Source organism: Chlorocebus sabaeus, chromosome 20 (genome assembly GCF_047675955.1).
Source record: "Chlorocebus sabaeus isolate Y175 chromosome 20, mChlSab1.0.hap1, whole genome shotgun sequence".
Taxonomy (NCBI): Eukaryota; Metazoa; Chordata; class Mammalia; order Primates; family Cercopithecidae; genus Chlorocebus; species Chlorocebus sabaeus.
The window spans coordinates 7,145,244-7,169,675 of record NC_132923.1 but is presented as its reverse complement, the minus strand read 5'-3'; the positions used below and the strand labels follow the sequence as shown (position 1 = coordinate 7,169,675).

The 24,432-nt window shown below is 52.1% G+C and overlaps 1 protein-coding gene across 4 annotated transcripts in view; it reads left to right on the top strand.

Moving 5' to 3' along the window:
- Positions 1-5,515: 5,515 nt before the first annotated feature.
- The window catches only part of SEMA4A (semaphorin 4A), a 33,029-nt gene continuing 14,112 nt past the window's right edge, over positions 5,516-24,432 (top strand). Inside the window, exons 1-10 of one of the 4 annotated variants that reach the window (XM_007976747.3) lie at positions 5,516-5,706; positions 14,414-14,581; positions 16,302-16,462; positions 18,261-18,323; positions 18,579-18,677; positions 18,910-19,015; positions 20,649-20,765; positions 21,109-21,233; positions 21,490-21,662; positions 23,089-23,239. In XM_007976747.3, coding sequence (XP_007974938.1) covers positions 14,443-14,581; positions 16,302-16,462; positions 18,261-18,323; positions 18,579-18,677; positions 18,910-19,015; positions 20,649-20,765; positions 21,109-21,233; positions 21,490-21,662; positions 23,089-23,239 — 1,134 coding nt within the window. In that variant the 5' untranslated portion in view covers positions 5,516-5,706; positions 14,414-14,442. Of the gene's footprint in view, positions 5,707-6,416; positions 6,722-14,413; positions 14,582-16,301; positions 16,463-18,260; positions 18,324-18,578; positions 18,678-18,892; positions 19,016-20,648; positions 20,766-21,108; positions 21,234-21,489; positions 21,663-23,088; positions 23,240-24,432 lie in introns of those variants that run through there. The other 3 variants (XM_007976745.3, XM_037997778.2, XM_037997779.2) reach the window with 3 other exon arrangements.

Below are 24,432 nucleotides of genomic sequence, written 5' to 3'. Positions count from 1 at the left end.
AGACTGAGGGGAGGAGCCCCAAACAGGGAACATGAGCTATAGAAGCCAGCCTTTCTCTGGCCCTTCCTAGTTTCCAAAGCATTTCTGCAGCATCTCATTTGGCCTTCGTACTGTCTTGAGAGGTAGGTATTGTCTGCTAGGCCCCTGGAACTCAAGCCACTCAGCTCGAAGGTGGCACAGATCCCAAGATTCTGGAAGTTTATGTTTCCTGGGCAGAGTTGAGCCTGCAGTCAAGAGTCAGTGAGAAAAGGGCATGTCTGGCTGGGATCGTGGGAAAACATGTGAGAAAGCAAAATTACTGAGAGGAGAAGGGCCCCTGAGGTCATGCTGGACACTCCTGATTCCACCACGATGCGTTTAGGGAAGGGAAGTTAAGAGGAAGGAGGTTTGAAGAAGGGGTCCCTGCTTGGGTTGGCAGTTTCCAAGAAGGAAACCCTTCCTCTCCTAGGCCTCAGCAAAGACCCTGAGGCCCCACAGATGTGGGGTCTTAGATGTCAGCGAAGGAGTCGGTGTTTCCCAAAGTGAGGACACCCACCTGCACTTCCTGAGCCGGGCACCTCGGGGCGCCAGAGCCCCACCACGGTGGCGCCCGCGCATCCTGGCTGGTGGGGGGGGGTCCTTCGCTGCTCAGCTGAACCCTGGTGAGCTGGCTGCACGGGCACTGTGGGCTGGGGAACACTAGGGGCAGCAGGCGACGTTCCTAGCTCTTGAGGAGGAAGGCTGAGGGCATAGGACCGCACGCAAACACTGCCCCACAAGCTGGCAGTGCAGCGGGGGCAGCAGCCGGGGACTCAGCAGTTAAGGCGTCCGCACACGTGGTCACCTCACATGATGCTCACAGCACAAGTCAGCACTCAGCAGCCACATTTCATTACGTAAAAAAAAAATTGTTGTTGTTAAAATGTAATACATGCTTGGCCTAGCGTGGTGGCACGCACGCCTGTAGTCCCAGCAACTCCTGGCCTGAGGCAGGAGGATTGTTTGAGTCCAGGAGTTCTTGGCCAGCTTGGGCAACAGCAACAACAAAAATATATATCATATGGTAAAATTCAAAACACAGGTAAGGGATGGGTGCAGTGGCTCACACCTGTAATCCCATCACTTTGGGTGGCTGAGGCAGGCGGATCTTGGGGTCAGGAGTTCGAGACCAGCCTGGCCAACGTGGCAAAACGTCTCTACTATATAAAAATTAGCTGGGTGTGGTCGTGTGTGCCTGTAATCTCTGCTATTCGGGAAGCTGAGGCAGGAGGATTGCTTGAACTGGGTGGCGGAGGTTGCAGTGAGCCGAGATCACGCAACTGCACTATGGCCTCTACAGCCTGGGTGACAGAGTAAGACTCCCTCTCAAAAAAAAAAAAAAGTTAATATTTTGCTCAGGGTATTTATTTGTCTATTTATGAGACGGAGTCTCGCTCTGTCACCCAGGCGGGGGTGCAGTGGCACAATCTCGGCTCACTGCAAGCTCCGCCTCCCAGGTACATGCCATTCTCTTGCCTCAGCCTCCCGAGTAGCTGGGACTACAGGCGCCCACCACCATGCCTGGCTAATTTTTTGAATATTTAGTAGAGATGAGGTTTCACTGTGTTAGCCAGGATGGTCTCGATTTCCTGACCTCGTGATCCACCTGCCTCAGCCTCCCAAAGTGCTGGGATCACAGGCATGAGCCACCATGCCTGGCCTTATTTATTTATTTTTAATAATTTTTTTAAAGAAAACAGGTAAGAACAAATAATTTTTTAAAAATCCATTTCTTTCTTTTTTTCTTTTTGAGACAGAGTCTCGCTCTGTCACCTAGGCTGGAGTGCAGTGTCTTGATCTCAGCTCACTGCAGCCTCCACCTGCTGGGTTCAAGCAATTCTCCTGCCTCAGCCTCCTGAGTAGCTGCCATTACAGGCATGTGCCAGCACACCCGGCTAATTTTTGGCATTATTGGTAGAGATGGAGTTTCACATGTTGGCCAGGTTGGTCTCGATCTCCTGGCCTCAAGTGATCTGCCCACCTCGGCCTCCTAAAATGCTGGGATTACAGGCGTGAGCCACCTCACCTGGCCTAGAAAGATTATCTTTTTCTTTTCTTTATTTTTGAGACAGAATCTCACTCTGTTGCCCAGGCTGGAGTGCAGTGGTGCGATCTCAGCTCACTGCAACCTCTGCCTCCTGTTTTCCAGTGATTCTTGTGCCTCGGACTCTGAAGTAGCTGGGACTACAGGCATGCACCACCACACCCAGCTTCCTTCCTTCCTTCCTTCCTTCCTTCCTTCCTTCCTTCCTTCCTTCCTTCCTTCCTTCCTTCCTTCCTCCCTCCCTCCCTCCCTTCCTCCCTCCCTTCTTCCTTTTCTTTCTTTCTTCTTCTTTTTTCAAAATCTTTTTTTGCATTTTTTTGGTATTTTTAGTAGAAATGGGGTTTTGCCATGTTGCCCAGGCTGGTCTTAAACTCCTGGCTTCAAGCAATCCACTGGCCTCAGCCTCCCAAAGCACTGGGATTACAGACATGAGCCACTGTGCCCGGCAAGATTATCTTCTTCATATTGCTTTTTGTTTATTGGTGTTTTGGTTTTTTTTAGACTTGGAGCCTCATTATGTTGCCCAGCCTGGCCCTGAACTCCTGGGCTCAAGCAATCCTCCTGCTTCAGCCTCCTGAGTAGCTGGGACTCTAGGCACCCCAGTTTCATATCAGTCCTTAAGCTTAGGAGGGGGCCAGGTGTGGTGGCTCACACCTGTAATCCCAGCACTTTAGGAGGCCAAGGAGAATGGATTGCTTGAGTCCAGGAGTTTGAGACCAGCCGGGGAAACATAGCGAGACCCTGTCTCTATTAAATTTAAAAAATAATAATAATAAAATAAAAGATTAAGAGAGGGAGGCCGAGTTGGGTGGATCACGAGGTCAGGAGTTCAAGACCACTCTGGCCAAGATGGTGAAACCTGTCTCTACTAAAAATCTTTCAATTCACAACCACACGCACACAAACTCTTATCCCTAACCCAGTCGCCTCCATTCTCCAGAGGGCGATTTCACACCTTTGCCTCTCTCTTTACTCTCAGCTGCTGACCTGTTCCCTGCTTTTCACCAAGGAGACTGCTCTTGTCAAGGCCCCCAGCACCCTGCACATTACTAACCCAGTGACCACTTCTCAGTCCTCATCTAACTTGACCTTGTTTGTCATGGGAGTCTGGTCCTCAGCCTACATTGCCGATCCTTTCTTTTCTCCCTGTCCTCTAAGAGATGGAGTGCCCTAGGGCTCAATTCTCTTCTCTGTCTACACTCAGGCCCCAAGAGAGTTCCTCCAGGGCTATGGCTTTAACTACTGTGCCTATGTTGGTGACTCTTTACACTTCAGCCTGTTCCTTTGCCTGGAACCCCAGACTGGAATCCCCACTTAAAGGTCTGACGGCATCTGGAAGTTAACATGTTCAACACTGCTACCCTGATTTCCACCTACCCCCAGTCTGCTCTGCTTATCATCTTCTCTATCTCAGCTGATGACCGCACCATCCTTTCCAGTTGCTTTGGCCATAAATCCTGGAGTCATCTTTAACTTCCATTTTCCTCTCATACTTCACATTCAGTCCATTAGTAAAACTCCATCTTTAAAATATGTCTGGAATCCGGCCGGGCACAGTGGCTCACACTTGTAATCCCAGCACTTCGGGAAGCCAAGGCGGGTGGATCACCTGAGGTCAGGAGTTTGAGACTAGCCTAGCCAACATTGTGAAACCCTGTCTCTACTAAAAATACAAAAATTAGTCAGCTGTGGTGGCGGGCGCCTGTAATCCCAGCTACTCGGGAGACTGAAGCAGGAGAATTGCCTGAACCTGGGAGGCAGAGGTTGCAGTGAGCCTAGATTGTGCCACTATACTCTAGCCTGGACAACAGAGTGAGACTCCATCTCAAAATAAAATAAAATAAATATAATAAAATAAAATAAATACAAAAAAAATACAAAATAAAATAAAATACAGTGGAATTCAGGCCATTCTCATCACTGCCGCCACCACCACCATCACCTGTTGTCTGGATTATGGCATTAGTTTTATAACCGGTCTCTTGCCTTTGCTCTGTACGGTTTATTCTCCACACAGCAGCAGAGGGATCCTTTAACAGTTTGGTCACTCCTCTGCTCAGACCCCTCAGAGTCTTCCCAAAGCACGAAAATGGTAAAGCCAAAGTCCTCACAACGGCATACAAAACCGTGCGTGATGACCCTTCCCACCTCATCTGTCACTATTCTCCCTTGTTCTCACGCCACTGGAGCTACCGTGGCCGCCTAGATATTCCTAGAACACGCCACATACACATCTGCCTCAGGACCTCTGAACTAATGGTTCTCTCTGCCTGGACCATTTTTCTCATCAGGTATCTGCATGCCTTGTTTTCACTCTTTCTTCAGATCTCTATTCAAATGTCAGTGTCCAGTAAAGCCTTTCCTGACCAAATTATATTATATATTTTATTTTACTTTTTGAGGTAGGGTCTCACTCTGTCACCCAGGCTGAGTGCAGTGGTGTGATCATGGCTCACTGCAGCCTCGACCTCCCAGGATTTAAACAATCTTCCTGCCTCAGCTTCCCAAACTGCTAGGATAACAAGCATAAGCCACCATGCCCAGCCCCCATACCAATTTTTTCTTTCTTTCTTTTTTTTTTTTTTTGAGGTAGAATCTCGCTATGTCACCCAGGATGGAGTGGGTTATGCGATCTGGCTCACTGCAACCTCCACCTCCCAGGTTCAAGCAATTCTCATGCCTCAGCCTCCTGAGTAGCTGGGATTATAGGCATGCGCTGCCATGCTCAGCTAATTTTTGTATTTTTAGTAGAAACAGGGTTTTACCATGTTGACCAGGCTGGTCTTGAACTCCTGGCCTCAAGTGATCCACCCGCCTCGACCTCCCAAAGTGCTGGGATTACACTACCATGCCCAGCCCCGACCAAATTTTGTGAAAGAGTAGCATCTTCCTCATCCCGAGTTTTACCACTTCCCAGCCACCCTTTCTTGTTTATTTTTCTCCGGGACATTTAACACTATTGAACATACATTACACTTGTGTATTTGTGTCTTCCACCAAAATACATACATCTGAGGGGCAGGTCTGTCGTTTTTTTTTTTCATGCTAAGTCCCCAGTACCTTGTGCAGTGCCTGACTATACTGCAGGTGCTTTATAAGTATTTAAAGTAGATGCATAGACTTAGAAATTGAATCACTCAGTGTGAGGACTTTTTTTTTTTCTTTTTTGAGACAAGGTCTCACCATGTTGTCCGGGCTGGAGTACAGTGGCTCTTCAAAGGCTTGATCATAGCATCATAGCTCACAGCAGCCTTGGGTTCCTGGCAGCTTCCTGAGTAGCTGGGACTGCAGGCACGTGCCACCACCATGCCCAGCTATGTGACCACTTTTGCGGAACCTGAGACCTATTGCCAAGTATCATCCCAAAGAGTGGAACTAATTTTCACTTTAACCACTAGTGGGCAGGTTATTACCATTCCCATTTTAATTAAGGCGGCTGAGACCCAGTGAGAGACGGTTTACCCCAAGTCACCCAAGACTCCAGATTCTTAGAAAATACCGTGGCAACTCAGAATACTGTGGGAGGACCAGGGGGGCTTTGCAGAGAAAAGGGTTGTTTTGGCATGAAAGAACAAGAAGAGTTTCATCAAGTGGAAATGAGAACTACTATCCAGGAAGAGTACATCTTCCAGGTGGGAGATAAGGTAGGAACAGAAACTCAGAAAAAGGCAGAGTCCAGGCTGCCTGGGGAAAAGCCCTCCCACACTAAAGGGTTGGGAGGGGCCTACGGTACCCTGAGGGGAGTTTGAAATTAACTGCAGTGCCCTGGGAAGCCAGGGAGCGTTGTGAGTAGAGGGCTGATATGACAACTGAGGCTTTCTGCTATTTGTCTGTCTGCTATCTTCTGTTTCCATTTTCTTTGTCCCTCTCTTCTGCCGTGGGTTTCTCTCAGCTGCCCCAGCCCCTCCTGGCATAACGAAGTCGTTTTCCTTTTCTATGTCACAATCCTGACAGCCCATCAGGAAGCCGAGGGAGCGGGTGAGCCAGGGTTCTCCTCAGAGCCTCGGTGCCCCCATTGCTGTGTGCCCAGAGGGGCAGAGAAAACAAGACTTGGAGAGGCAACTGGAAGGGAAGGTGCCTCCTACGCCCCCTGACTGACTCTGGGGTCCTGGCCTCCCCCCGCCTTCTGGGACCAGGCCTCAGGCCCTTCCACTTCTTGGGCTGATTCTCCGTGCCTAGTACCAGTTGGTGCCAGCTGGCAGCTCTCACCGGAGACTGAGGTGGCACGCATATGGGGGAGGGGAGGAAGTGGGCAGGAGCCCAAGGGGAACAGGGGGCAGGATCTGAGGAGGTGGAGTCAGAAGCTGGGTGGCCAGCATGGGGGTCTCATGGGATGAGGGAAAAGTGAGGCAGAGGACCCTGGGGTCTTCCAAGGGAGTAGGGAAGGTGTCAGGTGGTCCCCGCTCTGGCTCTCCTGCCCCTGCCAAGTCCAGTCCTCTCCCCACCACCTACTTTCCTCTACATTCACCCCCTTAAGCTGCCCCTGGCTAATTCTCCTTGGTCCCTTTAAGAGCTGCCTGGGAACTGGGGCACTGGAGGGGGCTGGAAGGGCCCCCACCCCCTCCCTGCCATGCCTGGCCCTGCTCCACCCCCTGTCCGGTGCAGACTCTGCTGGAAGTCTTGGACGCCTGGGTTAGGGTCTCCTCTTCTGGGCTGGGGGTAAGGCTTAAAAATGGTGGGGAAGGGGGACTGTGGTCCCTGGGGTAAGAGGGAGGGGCGGGATGCCAGAACTCTGGGACTATGGACATGGAGTGTCCAATGGACAACACAGGGGATGGTCCTCTGGCCTCGACTGGGGGAGGGGCAGCCTCAGGGATCTTGAGGGGCATATCCTAAGGAACAGGATGCCTGGGTCTCCTCCCTCCACTCCCCCATCTCATTTCCCCAAGGCCTTCATTTTCTAAATTCCATCAGCCACTCCTTGCCCCCTTGCAATCAAAGACACGGGGTCCCAACATCCCACTTTCCCACACGTGGGGAAATTGAAGCTAGACAAACCAGAGGAAATAGAATTATGTATGCTGCAGCAGGAGAAATGGAGATAAGCTTGTGGAAAGGCTCTCTCTCCCTCTCCATCCCACAGAACTGCAAACAGGAGGCCTGGGTGTCCAGCTCACTCCAGCGAGTTTCTAACTGTGGCTATGGCCACCACCCTGGACTCTGTCCCTCCTCTCTCATCAAGACCATTTAGCTCTTTTCTGGAAGTTTTGACTCTCATATGGCAAGGCCAAGGGAGGCCCCTGAAGTCTGGCTCTGTGACCTGGATTGAAGAGGAGCCAGGTGGGATCTGTAGGCTCCCCCATTCCCTTGGGTTATTTCAGAAATGTAACTCCTTCCTTCTCTGCCACAGAGACTGGGCCCAATTCCCCTAAAGGGGAAGAAAATAGGGGCAGGGACCCAAGGATGTCCAGTGGGGGTGTGACGGCTTCCTGTAGTTCACCCACTTCCTTCCTGTTATCATTCTAGTTCAGGGTCCTCTACTCCCTACCATTTTAATCTCATATCACGTGTCCCAGTCCCAGGGGAGAGAAGCCTGAACAAGCAGGCCCTCTGAGTCGTCACAGCTGAGATGCAGAGGGGCAATGAGAGTGGAGTGTCAGGAATCAGTGGGGACATGGTGGACTCGCTCAGGGTCCACTTCTGCTTTCAGCACATGTCATGCCCTCCTTGCCTCACCCCAAAGCAAATGCTCAACCACCACCCCAACTCAGATCTAAAGGGGAACCAGTCTTGGTCCATGAAACCCTCTACCCGGGGCCGACACTGGCAGACTCATTTCCTTCCTCTTAAAAATACTATGAAGTCTGGCAGAGTCATGCTGCTCCCAGGCAGGCTGAAAAGCCATTATTTTATGGATGTGAGGCAGGGAGGTGCTCTGCCCAGCATCACACAGCAGGCTACAGGCAACCAGGCCTGGGATCCAGGGCCCTTCATCCCAGACTCATGGTGCCTTTTCTAGTCCCCTGCCAGCTGAGACAGAGGCCAGCCTGGAAGGGGCTTTGTCTTTTTCTTTTCTTTTCTTTCTTTTTTTTTTTTTTTTTGAAATGGAGTTTTGCTCTTGTGGCCCAGGCTGGAGTACAATGGCATGATCTCAGGTCACTGCAACCTCCATCTCCCGGGCTCAAGTGATTCTCCTGCCTCAGCCTCCTGAGTAGCTAGGATTGCAGGCATGCGCCACCATACCTGGCTAATTTTGTATTTTTAGTAGAGATGTGGTTTCTCCATGTTGGTCAGGCAGTCTTGAACTCCCAACCTCAGGTGATCCGCTCACCTCAGCCTCCCAAAGTGCTGGGATTACAGGATTGAGCCAATGCGCCAGGCCTGAAGGGGCTTTTTCAACTCCTCATTTTACCAATGAAGTTAGGGCCCAGTGGAGACAGAAGGAAGCTCTAGTAACAAGGCTGTTTAGGATCAGGGCCGGGAGAGGGCACAGGCTTGGCTCCCAGAAAGGCTCCATACAAACCACTGCCTGCCTGTGCTCCTCCCTGAATGGGAAAGAATCCAATTCAGTTTTCTTTCCCTATGCCCATCTAGTCTAGACCCTTGGAAAGTCCTTTCTGAAGTCTGCCCTCTACAGCACAACCTTTCCCTCTGAATACGTCTCAGAGGATGTTAGCCAGAGAAGGCTTCTGGGGGAGCCACCTTCTTCTCAGGCAGCTTAGGAAGGAGAGGCAGAACCTGAACCTGGCAGTGGACCCCCTCCCTCAGAAGTCAGGATACTGTGAATAGGAGAGGGCTCCATGGGGTTCTTGACAGAATCTGTCCCTTGGCTTATTTGCATATTTGCATAGATATTTGTGGGCTCACTTGTGTCCTCATTGGCAAACTGAATTTGCATGGGGCCAGGCTGCAGTCCAATTGTGTCACCCTGGCATATACACAGTTCCCAGGGTAGAGGGAAACCCAGAGAAACTGGCTGTAAAGAGGAATTAGCCCCGGCTGACCCCCTGAACCCAGGTGGGAACATGTGCACTGTGGTGCCTGCTGAAGGTGGGCAAGGGAGCTGAGCAGGGACTGGAAGCTACTGTACCCCCTTTTCACCTCCTCCCGCATCTGGAGCCCCTCCTCCTCCACACGTGCGAATCCAGGAGCCACAGAAGGTGGGGCGCAGTGGGACACGGGTAGGAGGAGGAAGAATATGGGGAGATTCTAGTCCCTCCCACTTAGAGATGCGGTCGCCATGGTGACTGAGGACCAGTGAGGCGGGATGGGGTTGAGGATGGGGGTGGGGGTGTGGCAGGGGCTGAGGCACTGGGAGACCGGAAAGCCTGGCATTCCAGAGGGAGGGAAACGCAGCGGCATCCCCAAGCTCCAGGTAAGGGAGCGGGAGAGCTGACAGTTCTGAAGGGAGAGGGCGGGGCCATTGTCTGGTGCTCGCTCTGCCCTAAGGAGGGGACAGACAGAGGGGTCGGGCCATTGTGTGTGATACTCAGCACAGCCTTCCAGAGCTAGTCAGACTGGAGGAGGGGACCTGGGAAGCTCTTGGGTAAGGGGTTAGGAGGGACTGAGCTGGTGGGTGGCAAAAAGGCTGGGAGACAGTGGGGATGGGAAGAGGTGGAGGGACACAGGGGGCGTAGAGGTTTGGGGACGTCCCTAGTGCCTACACACGCTAGGCACTCAATACATATAAGTTGACTTGACTTGCTTGTGATCATAACAAGAGGGCAGATGAGGGCCAGGGCAGGTGGAGCTAAGTCAGGGAAGCCAGGAAGCAAAGCTCTCCAGGACTGGGCTCTTCTGTGGGCTGCCCCTGAAGCTGAAAGGGAGAAGGAGGTAGGGGAAACTGGACCTGCCAGATCTCTGCTGAAGCCAGGAGTGGCTTCTCTCCTGGCTCCAGGAGCTGCTCCTTTAGTGAAGCATCCATGCTCTGCAGGGGCTCAGAAGAGACTGAGTGCCTGGGGCTGGCTGAAGCTCAGAGGTAGCATGGAGTAGGGGCGGGAAGCAACCTCTCTATCTCCCCTCCCACCTCCACATCTAGACCTTTCCTCTGCACAATAGAACCTGGCAGGAAGGGGCTACCATCAGATGCTGTGTAGGGGTTGCAGGGGAGGAGCTGGACTGTGGCAGGGCAGAAGGTACACTCAGTGTTGTTGTCATGGCAGGACCCAAGGCTGGGCTCCAAGACTTGTGGATAAATGGGCTGGGGGAACTCCCAGATTAGAGCTATGAAAATGGCACAGCCCCTGTGGGCGGATCCCTGAACATCTGACCCCTTCCCACTGCCACCCCACCTGACCTGCTGCCTGAAACCATCCCCAGCCAAGGTACTTCTCCTTGGCCTTGGTTTCCTCATTTGCATGGTTGTCAGGAGGGGTATGTCTGAGTACCCTGTCAGCCCTGAGCTTCTTTGATGTTGTGTGCAGGACCTGCTATATAATTTGTGGGGCCCAGTGCAAAATAAAAATGTAGAACCCCGGCCGGGCACGGTGGCTCACACCTGTAATCCCAGCACTTTGGAAGGCCGAGGCAGGCGGATCAGGAGGTCAGGAGATCAAGACCATCCTGGCTAACACGGTGAAACCCCGTCTCTACCAAAAATACAAAAAATTAGCCGGGCGTGGTGGTGCGCGCCTGTAGTCTCAGCTACTTGGAGGCTGAGGCAGGAGAATGGCATGAACCCAGGAGGCGGAGCTTGCAGTGAGCCGAGATCGCGCCACTGCACTGCAGCCTGGGCGACAAAGCGAGACTCCGTCTCAAAAAAAAAAAAAAAAAGGCTGGGCGCAGTGGCTCAGGCCTGTAATCCCAGCACTTGGGGAGGCCAAGACGGGCGGATCACAAGATCAGGAGATCGAGACCATCCTGGCTAACACGGTGAAACCCCGTCTCTACTAAAAAATACAAAAAACTAGCTGGGCGAGGTAGCGGGCGTCTGTAGTCCCAGCTACTCGGGAGGCTGAGGCAGGAGAATGGCGTAAACCCGGGAGGCGGAGCTTGCAGTGAGCTGAGATCCGGCCACTGCACTCCAGCCTGGGCGACAGAGCAAGACTCCGTCTCAAAAAAAACAAAAGTAGAACCCCTTGTTTAAGTATTATGAGGACTTTGAACAGAGCAACAGCAGAGCATTAATCCAAGCGTGGCCCTTCTGAGCACAGGGCCCTGTGTGGCTACACAGGTCTCGTGCCCGTGAAGCCAGCACTGGCTGGGGCCCTGCCAGATGAAGCAAGGGAGATGGCAGTGGGGCTTGGGGTCTGACTCCAGAGACTTTGGTGTGAGGGGTGCACTGCTGGGGGCAGGATGCCCTTCCCATTGGGCTCTTTTTGACCAGGAGGCTCTTGCTAGAGGTGCGGGGTGGGGGGTAACTCACAGCCTTCCTTCAAGGAGGTTTCTGTTACCTCTGAAACGCTTTATTGACCCAAATAAGCATGCTCATAAGGGCCACGCTTGGGGCCGGGCACAGTGGCTCACGCCTGTAATTCCAGCACTTTGGGAGGCCGAGTTGGGCAGATCACTTGAGGTCAAGAGTTCGAGACCAGTCTGGCCAGCATGATGAAACTCCATCTCTACTAAAAATACAAAAAAAAATTAGCCGGGCTTGGTGGTACATGCCTGTAGTCTCAGCTACCTGGGAGGCTGAGGCAGGAGAATGGCTTGAACCCGGGAGGCGGAGGTTGCAGTGAGTCGAGATTGCACCATTACACTCCAGCCTTGGCGACGACAGAGCAAGACTTTGTCTAAAAAAAAAAAAAGCCCACACTTGGTTTAATGTTCTGGTGTTGGCCTGTTGAAAGTCCTCAGAAATCACCCCAGAGATCTTGTTTCTTAACCTAGAGTAGGCAAAGCTCACTACCCTCCCAGCCCACGCTTGCCTTCTCTATCCAAGTGGCTCAGAACTGTGGACTGGGGCAGGAGGGAGGACTGAACGACTAGGACTCTGTAGAGTCTTTGTAGCTAAGATATTTGCTACTGAATGTGGCAGATCTGAATTCAACTTGGCTTCTAGCTGTGTAACCTCTCTTCTTTATCTGTAAAATGGGATTATGTCCGTACCTAGCTGCTAAAATTGTTGGGAGGACTAAAGCCTGATAGTGTGAACTATTCATATTGGCTAGAGGGGCTGGGGAAGAGGACGTCTGGAGTTGGGAGAATTCTGGATGTCTGGAGGAAGAACTGGGGGCAGGGCATGGAGTCTTTCACTTCCAGAAAGGCGGGAATAGGACATCAGGCTGGAAGTGTGGGGCTGGAACTCCCCCAACCTCCCCGTATCAGAACTCCTCCCAGTGACCCAAATAAGCCAATCTGTTTAAGCAGAGAGGCCCAGGGGAAGACCGGCTTTCCAAATCTGAGCTGGGGGTTGGGGAGACACAGAAGGAGGGTCTGGATAAATGGGAGTTTCTCTTGATTCTAAGAAGCTGGAAGGGACCTGGCAAACAGCCTCTGGGAGAGTCTGGGGGAGTCCTAGGCAAGTCTTGACAGAAACGATTATTAGGCAGGATATGTCTGAGACCAACCCCTGGGGAAATTGAGAGAGACGAAAGAAGGCTGAGTACCTCAGATGAGGAATTATAAGGAGTAGCCTGAGCTGTAACATCCCCCATGTTGGCTGGTGCTGTAGCAGGAGGGATGGAAGTTACACTGCAGGAAGGACTTCCTGCCAGGGAGGAATGTGCATGTCAGATGGAAGTGGATTATTTATTAGAGTTGGATTAGCCCTGGGATGTCTGTGCTTTTTAACCTGCAGTCAGCTGACCGTGTTGAGTGGGCAGGAACCTACCCACTTTGTAGGCCATGGAGTTCTTGCCGCTGGATGCCTCATTAACCCTGCGTTACGAGGCTCCCCCTGGAGCCTTTGAGGAGGGGTAAGCAGCCATCTTTGGGGGTTGGGTGCCTCCAAAGTGTGGTCCAGTGAGCATGAGTTCAGATGAGAAATGTTCTGGGCTTCCTGCTGGCCTGATTTTTGGGCTTCCTATTGGCCTGATGTCAAGGAGTGATGGAGATTAGACTACAAGGGGGACTTCCTCAGCAAAATCACAGATAAGAGCCTAATACAATTCTTTCATTTTTTAAGAAAGATTATGGCCCAGCTGAGAGTGGGAGGTTTAAAGGTTAGACCACTGCAGGGACTTCCCAGTAGGTAGGAGTGGAGAGACCCCACCTTGTGGGTAAGTGAAAAGAGGAATATGTCATGTCCCCTATCTGGGAAATCTTGAGCAAGAGGAGAAACCACTGCTAGGCTGGTTAGACTGGCTGTGACATGATGGAGAGACAGGGGAATCACTGAAATGACCTAGAAGGGCCTCTTAAACTTTCTGGTTGGACCGAGCAAGAGGAGGAGAGAGAGGTGTGTCTCTTGTGAGGTGGATGAACCTCTTTTTATTCCCTCCCAAACCACCAACTTCCACCCAAGCCAGGATCTGTCACAACTCGAGAGGTGGAAATTCCGGTTTCCCTGGCCCAGAGCTCCCAGTTCTGGCTTTGGCATGATGGGCACCTGGAGGGCCACACTCCCATTCCAGCCAGGCTGAGCCTTCTGTCCCCTGCTTCTGGGGCCTGGGAATCCCCCTTCTTCTTTCTCCTGAATGGCACCCCCACCCTAGAATCCGGACACCGAGTTTCCCACTGTGGCTGGTTCAAGGGTATGTGAGGTGAGATGGGTGGCTTGGGGTGGGTGGTCTTGGGAAAGATTATGTAGAGACCCAGGGAGGCAGACACAGGAGCAAGAGACAAGGGGGCCGGGGAGCTGCAGAGGCTGGGAGCCGGCCAGCCACCCCTGCCCAGGCAGCTCCCCAGGAAATGCTGATAGCCAGCCTGGCGGGATGGACCCTCATTGCCTCCCTGGAAGAATCAGGCCAGGCAGGACTGAGACTCAAAGACCCTGAGCCCAGCTGGGGCTGGGGGAGAGGTTAGAGCAGACAGACTCAAAGGTCTGCCCACCTGGGTCAGAGCTGAGTATGAGGCACAGGTGTCAACAGATCTGAAAGTGACAGGAGAGTAAGGTCTGAGGAATTTATATTTTGGGTGCAGGAACCTGCTCCCCAAAATGTCCCCTGCCCAGAGCCAGGCAACGGTTTGGGCTTGGGCTATGAGAAGAGGGAAGGCAAAGGAGGAAAGGCAGGAAAGACGTCCTGAGAATAAGGCAAGAAAAGGCAGACCAGAGCTGTTGGTGAGAAGACAGCAGAAGAAGGATAGGGGACACCCACAGGGGACAGTGAGGTGACTGGCTGAGGCTTGGAAGGATGATGAAAGTGAGACTGTCTTAGGGCCCTTCTAGATAGGGAACCTTCCCTGCCCTAATGTCCCCCCCGCCCCAACCAATACACACGCTTCTGCTGCCTGGGGCTCTCCTATTGGTCCCCAGGGGGGATGTGGTAAGAACTGCTCACCCAGAAAGTGCCCGGGTGCCTGTTTCCCCAGAGCTCCCTGGTGACAGTCTGTGGCTGAGCATGGCCCTCCCAGCCCTGGGCCTGGACCCCTGGAGCCTCCTGGGCCTTTTCCTCTTCCAACTGCTCCAGCTGCTGCTGCCGACGACGACCGCGGGGGGAGGCGGGCAGGGGCCCATGCCCAGGGTCAGATACTATGCAGGTAAGTGTATGATGGCAGCAAGTGTGGGGATGGCAATAGAGAGCTGGAGGTGGGTGGAGGAAGGAGAGAGGAACAGAGGAGAGGGGGGAAATGGACATGGAGAAACGGGGACACAGAGAGAGATGCCAGGGAGAAACAGAGGGTTTCGGAGAAAGAGACACAGCCAGAAATAGAAGTCCAAATGGAAAGAAAAGCCACTGGAGAGCAGATTGAGAAAAACAGGGGGCCACGGGGCCACGGGGCCACGGGGCCACGGGCACTGCTTCTTCCAGTTCTCCAAAATTGGTAATTTTTCTTTCCTTCCTTAAATATCACTGTCACCAAGCTGGGCACCTCAAACTCCTAACTGCTTCACACTCCCAAGTACCCCAAAATCAAGGTCCATGCTAGAAGACCATGCATGGACCCAGTGACCCAGGGCACACCAGGCCCATGCCAACCACATAGATCATGCTGGACCATACCATGTCCAGGACTGTGGGATGGTTGGTTGGAGAATGGGCCCTGGAACCCACACGCAAGCACAGCTTGACTGGTTTCTTACTGAGACTGTGGAGGCTGCGGGTCCCCTCACCTCCAGGGAGAAGACTCAGGAAAGGATGTAGACACTTCAGGAGTTGTAGGTGACTGGGCGTGGCTGTGTCTTTAGCATCTTTCTGGGGTAATCAGTAAAGGAAACGTATATTGCCCACTGATGCAGAGACCTCCTCTGTGTTGGATGCAGGGCGTACAAACATGGATAAGCCTCAGCCCCTGACCTCAAGGTGTTCACAGTCACAAAGGGGGAAGCACATGAGCAAGCAGACCATCAATACAGGGTGATCTGTTCAGTAACTGAGGGATTTATGCAGCTCTGGGGGAGGCCTGGCTTCTGGGAGATGCTCCTCCCTGAGGCCAGCCCTTCCAGCCCGCAGCTGCATCATATTCCCCAACTCCTCCCCTCTGTCCTGTGTAAGATTCCCTGAGCCTACAAACGTATCAGTTAGCTAGTCAGCTTTCTAACTAATGCAACAGTGCAAGTGCTAATGAGAGAGGATCTGAGGAGCTCCTTCCTCCTCGCTGATGTGCCAGTGGGACAGGAACATACACCCCCACCCACCCCACAATGCCAAGGTCATGGAGAGGACCTAGATGAGCCTCCCACACCTGGCTCACCATCTCTGCCCAGGGGACATCCAGCCATGCCCACACAGATCTTTGAAGAAAAATGCTTCCTCTCTGTTCATGGTGACTCTACTGGTGGGAATTTCCTTTAACAGAAGAGGAAGAAAGCAGGGGTGGTTGGGGGGGTGGCGAGAGGGACCCTCTGACACACACCCTCCTGTCTGCATGTAGCTTTGCTGCTTGTGGCTGCCAACACTTTCCTGTTCGTCTGTCTGCCTGCTGCTCCCCGTCCTAGTGAGGACCAAAGCATCCTCCCCCATGGTAGCCCTCCCTGTCCCAGGCCTGGAAGAGCATCCATTGTGCCTCACTTTATTTCCTGTCCCCATTACTCTGTCTCTGGCTACCTCTTCTCTCTACTGTGGGCTCAACACACAAAGCTCTTGTGGCTGCCGGCAGGGTGGGGTGAAGGGGAGAACTGCTGGTGGAGGAGAGTGGGTCTAGCTGCCAAGTCCCGGGGAGCATACTCAGGCAACCCTTCCCCTTCCCCCACTTATATCTCAGGAGTCAGCTGCCCACCAAGTCCTCATCACTCTCTCCTTCTTACTACCTCCAACAGGGGATGAACGTAGGGCACTCAGCTTCTTCCACCAGAAGGGCCTCCAGGATTTTGACACTCTGCTCCTGAGTGGTAATGGAAATACTCTCTATGTGGGGGCTCGAGAAGCCATCCTGGCCTTGGATATCCAGGATCCAGGGGTCCCCAGGCTAAAGAACATGGTAAAGAGTCCAGGGACAAAGAGTGTGGGCTGGGAGTGAGAAGGGGGCCAGCAGCTGCCCTGGGCTTAGCTGCCTGTATATGAGTAACAGCTCAGTTGCTGCTATCTGTAATCAGCAGTTCTCTTTATATGTATATTGTGACAATATAACAGACAGGAAATGTTGTGGCCTCACTTTTTTTTTTTTTGAGATGGAGTCTTGCTCTGTTGCCCAGGCTGGAGTACAGTGGGCACGATCTTGGCTCACTGCAACCTCCACCTCCTGGGTTCAAGCAATTCTTCTGCCTCAGTCTCCCAAGTAGCTGGGACTACAGGCACACACCACCATGCCAGGCTAATTTTAATAGAGATGGGATTTTACCATGTTGGCCAGGCTGGTTTCGAACTCCTGACCTCAGGTTATCTGCCTGCCTTAGCCTCCCAAAGTGTTGGGATTACAGGCGTGAGCCACCATGCCTGGCCTGTGACTTCACTCTTCATTGGTACTGTGAATAGTGATTGAATAATATTAACTGCAAAAATGGCTGACATGGAAATCATTGACATATGAGATAAACATTGACTCAAATTATGTCAACAATTTGATATCTAACCACTAGTAGAGATCACTGATGCTTCTGTGTCTTTTTTTTTTTTTTTTTTTTTTTTTTGAGATAGAGCCTTGCTTTGTCACCCAGGCTGGAGTGCAGTGGCGCGATCTCCACTCACTGCAAGCTCTGCCGCCTCCCAGGTTAACACCATTCTCCTGTCTCAGCCTCCCTAGAAGCTGGGACTACAGGCGCCCGCCGCCACACCTGGCTAATTTTCTTTTTGTGTTTTCAGTAGAGATGGGGTTTCACCGTGTTCGCCAGGATGGTCTCCATCTCCTGACCTCGTGATCCGCCCGCCTCGGCCTCCTAAAGTGCTGGGATTACAGGTGTGAGCCACTGCGCCTGGCCTTTTTTTTTTTTTTTTTTTGAGACAGAGTCTCACTCTGTTGTCCAGGCTGGAGTGCAATGGCGTGATCTCAGCTCACTGCAACCTCCGCCTCCTGGGTTCAAGCAATTCTGCCTCAGCCTCCTGAGTACTGGGATTACATGCGCCCACCACTAGGCCTGGCTAAAGAGACGGAATTTCACCACGTTGGTCAGGCTGGTCTCGAACTCCCAACCTCAGGTGATCCGTCCGCCTCAGCCTTTCAAAGTGCTGGGATTACAGGCGTGGGCCACCGTGCCCGGCTGCTTCTGTCTTAGTCACCCTATTACTGGGAACAATGTGAGGAAGGAAGGAAGAAAGGGAGAGAAGGCACTAGCAATATAGTGATCACCTCCGTGGTTCGTGTATCCTGATGTGTAGTCTGCTGACCACCTGCACATACGAGATGCTGGTTAAAAATGCAGATTCTCTAAGGCGTGACCCAGGAACAAACATTTTAAACAATTTCCCCAGGAAATGTGCGGTTTGACAACTGCTGCCATATATACCATTCTTCGTGTTAGGTGTTTTGTATATGCCACCTGGTTGTATCTGCCAATAGCCTATGAAATTGACCAAGATCTCTCAGTCAGGAAATAGCCAAGTCTAGATTTAAACTGGGGTCTGTCTGATTCCTTAGGCTGTGTTCAACTATGGAGCTATGTCTGATATCAGTATTATTCAAGTAATAGCCATGGTCACAAACTGATGCTATTACTGCCCATCAGCATATCACTAAGCACTATGCCTGCTGTTGATTTCACATCAGAGAAGGGAAGCAGGTCACAGCGAGAACTGAAGACCTCATTTCTTTTCATCTCACCCTCCCAACTCCCTACTTTCAGATACGGTGGCCAGCCAGTGACAGAAAAAAGAGTGAATGTGCCTTTAAGAAGAAGAGCAATGAGGTAAGTGGAGGTGGGGGAGTGGGGGTAGAGTGGGTAGAGAGCCCTGGCATCCCTACACCATCCCTGGATGGTCTCAGGTTGGGCGGCAGTGGAGGGCGCTTGTTTGCATGGTTATCTCCTGGATTATGTTCTACAGAGAGGTACAGGGACTGCCCCAGCATTACCCAGCCTTTCTCCTCAGTGAGGGGGCAGGCTCTGGGGGTCCAGGAAGTTGAGGTAAGTGGCCTGGAGACCTAAATTCTCTGTCTCCCTCAGACACAATGTTTCAACTTCATCCGTGTCCTGGTTTCTTACAACGTCACCCATCTCTACACCTGCGGCACCTTCGCCTTCAGCCCTGCTTGTACCTTCATTGTGAGTTCTCTGGTGCCCAGTGCTCAGGTCCCCAAGCATTCCTTCTCACATCTACCCCCGGCATTCCTCTGTAGCTCTGGAAAACTCTGGCCTTCCAGATGCAGGACCCTCATGAACTTCCTGGCCCCAGACCAATTTCCCTCTATGTCACTTTCCCTTCCTTCCTCAAGCCCCTCATTTCCCAGATGTGAGACCTTGGCGTTCTGGCCCCCCAGCCTCTCTCCCCATTTAGGAACTTCAAGACTCATACCTGTTGCCCATCTTGGAGGACAAGGTCATGGAGGGAAAAGGCCAAAGCCCCTTTGACCCCGCTCACAAGCATACGGCTGTCTTGGTGGGTGAGTATCAGGTTTCCCACCTCATCCCAACATCTGCTTTCTCCAGTCACGCTGTGAAATATGGAATAGTACAGAGTTTTCCGAAAGGCAGGGAAAGCTGGGTGTAGTGATGCATACGTATGGTCCCAGTTATTTGGAAGCTGAGGTGGAAGGACCCTTGAGCTTAGGGGTTTGAGTCTAGCCTGGACAACACAGGGAGATCGTCTCAAAAAAAACAAAAACAAAAACACACACAAAAAAACCAGACTTTAGTGCCTTATGCCTGTAATCCTAGCAGTCTGGGAGGCTGAGGTGGGTGGATCACGTGACCCCAGGAGTTCGAGACCAGCCTGGTCAACATGGTGAAACCTCATCTCTACTAAAAATACAAAAATTAGCCAGTCATGGTAGGGCGCACCTGTGGTCCCAGCTACTCAGGCGGCTGAGTCACAAGAATTGCTTGAACCCAGGAGGTGGAGGTTGCAGTGAGCCGAGATCGCACCACTGCACTCCAGCCTGGGCAACAAAGCAAGACTGTCCCAAAACAAAACAAAACAAAACAAAACAAAACAAAACAAAACAGGCAGAGGAAAGAGAGAGGGAAGCCAGAAGCCTCAGATCACAAGATCAGAGGGAGAATTAAGCACCCCCAATCACCAGCTCCTGCTGAAATCTCCACAAAAAGTGGTGGAGAAAGATGGATGTGGAAAGACACAGAGGCACGAGGGTTCGGGAAGGGTATCGGGTAGGGAAGAGGCCTGAGAGTGAGCCGCTGTTCAACAATCATGTGAACACTTCCTCTGGTGTACTGGGCACTGTGCTGGGTAGTATAGGAGTTATAAACAAGAAATCAGACCGGGTGTGGTGGCTCACACCTGAAATCTCAGCACTTTAGGAGGGTGAGGCGGGTGGATCACTTGAACTCAGGAGTTCAAGACCAGCTTGGGCAATAGTATAGTCAGACCTCGTCTCTACTAAAAAAACAAAACAATAACAACAAAATTAGCCGGACAAGTGCCTGTGATCCCAGCTACTTGGGAGGCTGAGGTGGGAGGATTGCTTGAGAAGGTCAATGCTACGGTGAGTTGTGATGGCACCACTGCACTCCAGCCTGGATGTGAGCAAGACCCTGTCTTGAAAGAAAAAAAAAGAAAGAGAGAGAGAAACCATGTTTCAATGCACTACTGGACACCAACTATTACAGACTTCCCACCTGGCTTCCTGGAGGAGATGGCCTTCGGCTTTTCCACAGGACCTTGAAGATGTAGACAGATGGCAGGGAAGGTGTTCCAGGGAGAGAAGGGTAGGACCCAAGGTGTGGAAATGGAAAACACAGTCACCTTCCAGGATCAATAAGTGATTCTACTTGGCAAGTGGTTCAGCTAGGTATGTGAGGGAGTAGCCACAGAAAGGCTAGAAAAGTGCCCAAACACGGAGGGCCACACAGGATGGCCATTTCCTGTGGAGAGAGGAAGCTAAGAGGGGTGCTTGGTGAGGAGGGGAAGCTGGGCTTTGGGGCTCCCTAGGAAGGTGCAGAACTGATGCAGGGCCCCCAAGACTGATATGGATGCCAGCCCTGGTCAGAGGCAGGTCTGTGGAGGGCAGAGGAGCCGTCCACGCCATCAGTTCTCTCTTCTCCTCTCCCCCACCCTAGATGGGATGCTCTATTCTGGTACCATGAACAACTTCCTGGGCAGTGAGCCCATCCTGATGCGCACACTGGGATCCCAGCCTGTCCTCAAGACCGACAACTTCCTCCGCTGGCTGCATCGTAAGGACCTGACCCCCGCTGGCCCCCTTTCCTGAGTCCCGGTGACCTTGCTAATTCACTCAACTCTCATTTGTGGAAGGTACAATGTGTCCGTTACTGTTAGGCGCAGGGGGTATATGGCAGGGAAGAAGACAAAGCTCCGGTCCTCTTGAAGCTTTCGTCTTATGTAAACACATTAAAGAAGCACCAGTCATCCCCTCCCCACATCGCTACCCCTGGACAAGCTGTGGGACCCGAGGAAGCCTGTGTCCTGGCCTCCAGGGCCAGCCCAAGGGTTTTCACTCAGGCAAACCCAGGGCATCCAGGGGCTCAGTCCCTAAGCCCATCTGCCCCTCCCCCGCAGCGGACGCCTCCTTCGTGGCAGCCATCCCTTCGACCCAGGTCGTCTACTTCTTCTTCGAGGAGACAGCCAGCGAGTTTGACTTCTTTGAGAGGCTCCACACATCCCGGGTGGCTCGAGTCTGCAAGGTCGGCGGCCGGGGCGGGGGGCGGGGCTAACTGGAGGATTACCAATAAGGAGATGGCAGGGGCGGGACTGAGTGGTGGGTCCCCAAGGAGAGCGGAGGGGAGGGGAGGGGAGGGGAGGGGAGAGGAAGGGGACCAGCGGTGCTGGGGAGCGCGGGGTGGGGCACACGGGGCTGGGGGTGCGGGGAGGACACACGGGGTTGGCGGGACGGGGACACGCGTGGCTGGGGGTGCCCCCTCATTCTCCCTGTACCCCCAGAATGACGTGGGCGGCGAAAAACTGCTGCAGAGGAAGTGGACCACCTTCCTGAAGGCCCAGTTGCTCTGCACCAAGCCGGGGCAGCTGCCCTTCAACGTCATCCGCCACGCGGTTCTGCTGCCCGCCGATTCTCCCACAGCTCCCCATATCTACGCAGTCTTCACCTCCCAGTGGTGAGCAGCAGGGCCGGACCGTGGGGACTGGACACGGGACTTGACTCCAGTGAGGCCCCGGCTCGTGGGCGGAGGCAGGAATTGACATGAGCCAGCACCTATTCAGCACTTTCACAGAGGAAGGCATTAAATCGTCACCACCTCTGAGGAATTTGACTCATGCCCTTTTTGTAGATGGGAAAAATAAGGCTCAGAGAGGTTCTAACTAGTTTATATTCTGCCTAGTTCCAAAAGGGATAGGAAGCATTTTGCAAAAGGCAAATATTAAAATCAATAAAATAGATAAAGAAATGGGAATAAAAGGAGAGTATGAGAAGCCAGGGATAAGGCCAACACACTACAAATGCTTGTCATAAGATGTAGTATAGTCCCTGGATGCCTGCCACAAATTTAGCTCTGCGCTTCCTAATGGCCAGGGCAAACAGGGAAACACCATGGGTATCATAAGATAAAGTCGGCCGGGTGCGGTGGCTCATGCCTATAATCCCAGCACTTTGGGAGGCTGAGGCGGGCAGATCATGAGGTCGAGAGATCAAGACCATCCTGGCCAACATGGTGAAACCTCGTCTCTACTAAAAATACAAAAATTAGATGGGTGTAGTGGCGCATGCCTGTAGTCCCAGCTACTCATGAGCCTGGGGCAGGAGAATCCCATGAACCCGGGAGGCGGAGGTTGCAGTGAGCTGAGATCACACCACTGCACTCCAGCCTGGCAACACAGCGAGACTCCATCTCAGAAAATATAAATAAAAATAAAGTCATTGCTTGAAGGTTGAGAAAGGTTAACTGATTTGTCCAAGGTCCCTGAGCCATGGTCTGGCCCCACAGTGTTTAGGTACCTGCTGACAATGTGTCAGGTACCAAGGGTATTTGGGGTAAGTGGGGTCTGGTATCCACAGGATCCAGAACTGAGAGCCTGGTGTATACAATAGTCAGCTTCAAGAGCGCAAGAGAAACAGACCTCCTGTCTCCACAGACCAGGGCTGAAGGAATAAAAACAGTCTGGTAGTCAGGCACTGGTCGGTTCTCTGAGGACCACGGATCCAAGAGACTGAAAGGAAGAGGGCTTTGTGTGGAGCCAGGCTAGAGCTGGTTACACTGTCCCTCCAATGGGTGCAGCCCAGTCTAGGCAGGACAGGCAGGGGCCACCCCAGGGCCTGAGCCCCAATTAATTCTCATTAAGGATAATCAGACTTCATATCCCAAGATGGGCCTAGAGCCAGGCCCTGGGCCAGAGTCAGGGAATTCCATGGGGCTTCCTTGGCCCTTATCAACACAGTGAGGGGAAGGAGTGGTAGCTGGAGACTGGCCCAGCTCTCCACACTCTTGCCTCCTGGGCTTTATCACTGAGGGTGGGCCAGGGCTGGAGAGAGAGCTGCCTGGTATGGCAGAGACCACAGACAATGTTCCCTCTGGCTGTCTCCAGGCAGATTGGCGGGACCAGGAGCTCTGCGGTTTGTGCCTTCTCTCTCTTGGACATTGAACGCGTCTTTAAGGGGAAATACAAAGAGTTGAACAAAGAAACTTCACGCTGGACTACTTATAGGGGCCCTGAGACCAACCCCCGGCCGGGCAGTGTGAGTACTACCTCCCACACTAATCACAGTCTACACACACATGATATGCATGGAAAAGCACCTATCATGGCATAGTAAAGGCCCAATAAATGTTAGTGCTCTCCACCCCACCAATCTTGTCTGCTCAGACATACACCTGGTACAGCTGCCTACATTCCACATGTGTCTAGCACCCTCTTATACACAGAGGAGTTGCCAGAGCCATCTCCCTTCACCAAGGCTAAGTGTACACCAAATATCTGGGTATATCACTATGGAAACAAGGGAACATGGGCTGTGTGCCAAGGACTGTCTCGGGCATTGCCACCTGCCTTTATTATTTCACTTTTTAAAAAAATCAGAGACCAGGCGGGGTGTGGTGGCTCATGCCTATAATCCCAGCAATTTGGGAGGCTGAGGCAGGTGGGTCACTTGAGGTCAGGAGTTCAAGACCAGCCTGGCCAACGTGGTGAAACCTCATCTCTACTAAAAATACAAAAATTAGCCGGGCATGGTGGTGCATGACTGTAATTTCAGCTATTGGGAGGCTGAGGTAGGAGAATCGCTTGAACCTGGGAGGTGGAGGTTGCAGTGAGCCAAGATTGCACCACTGCCCTCCAGTCTGGGTGATAGAGTGAGACTCAGTCTCGGAAAAAAAAAAAAAAAAAAATCAGAGGCCTGGCATGGTGGCTTATGCCTGTAATCCCAGCCATTTGGGAGACTGAGACGAGAGGTTCACTTCAGGCTAGGAGTTTGAGACCAGCCTGGGCAACATTGTAAGACTCTGTCTCTACCAAAAAAAAAAATTAGCTGGGCATGGTGGCATGTGCCTGTAGTCAGCTACTCAAGAGGCTGAGGTAGGAGGATCACTTGAGCCTGGGAGTTCAAGGCTCCAGTGAGCTGTGATCATGAGAATGTACTCCAGCCTGGGTTACCAGCGTGAGATGCTGTCTCTAAAAAAGTTTTTAAATGAAAAAAAGAAAAAAAAAAAACCACAGCCTGGGCAATATTGGGGGGAACCCATTTCTACAAAAGAGAAAAAAATCAGAGCTATTATATGTACGTTATTTGAAGAATCAGATAGATCTAAAATCAAATAGATCTATAGGGTTAACTACAAAAAGCAGTCCTATTTCCCATCCTCCACCTCGCCCCAAACATTTTCAACTCTTTTAGCTGATTCTTTTCAAATTTATCTCAAAATCTCTAAATAA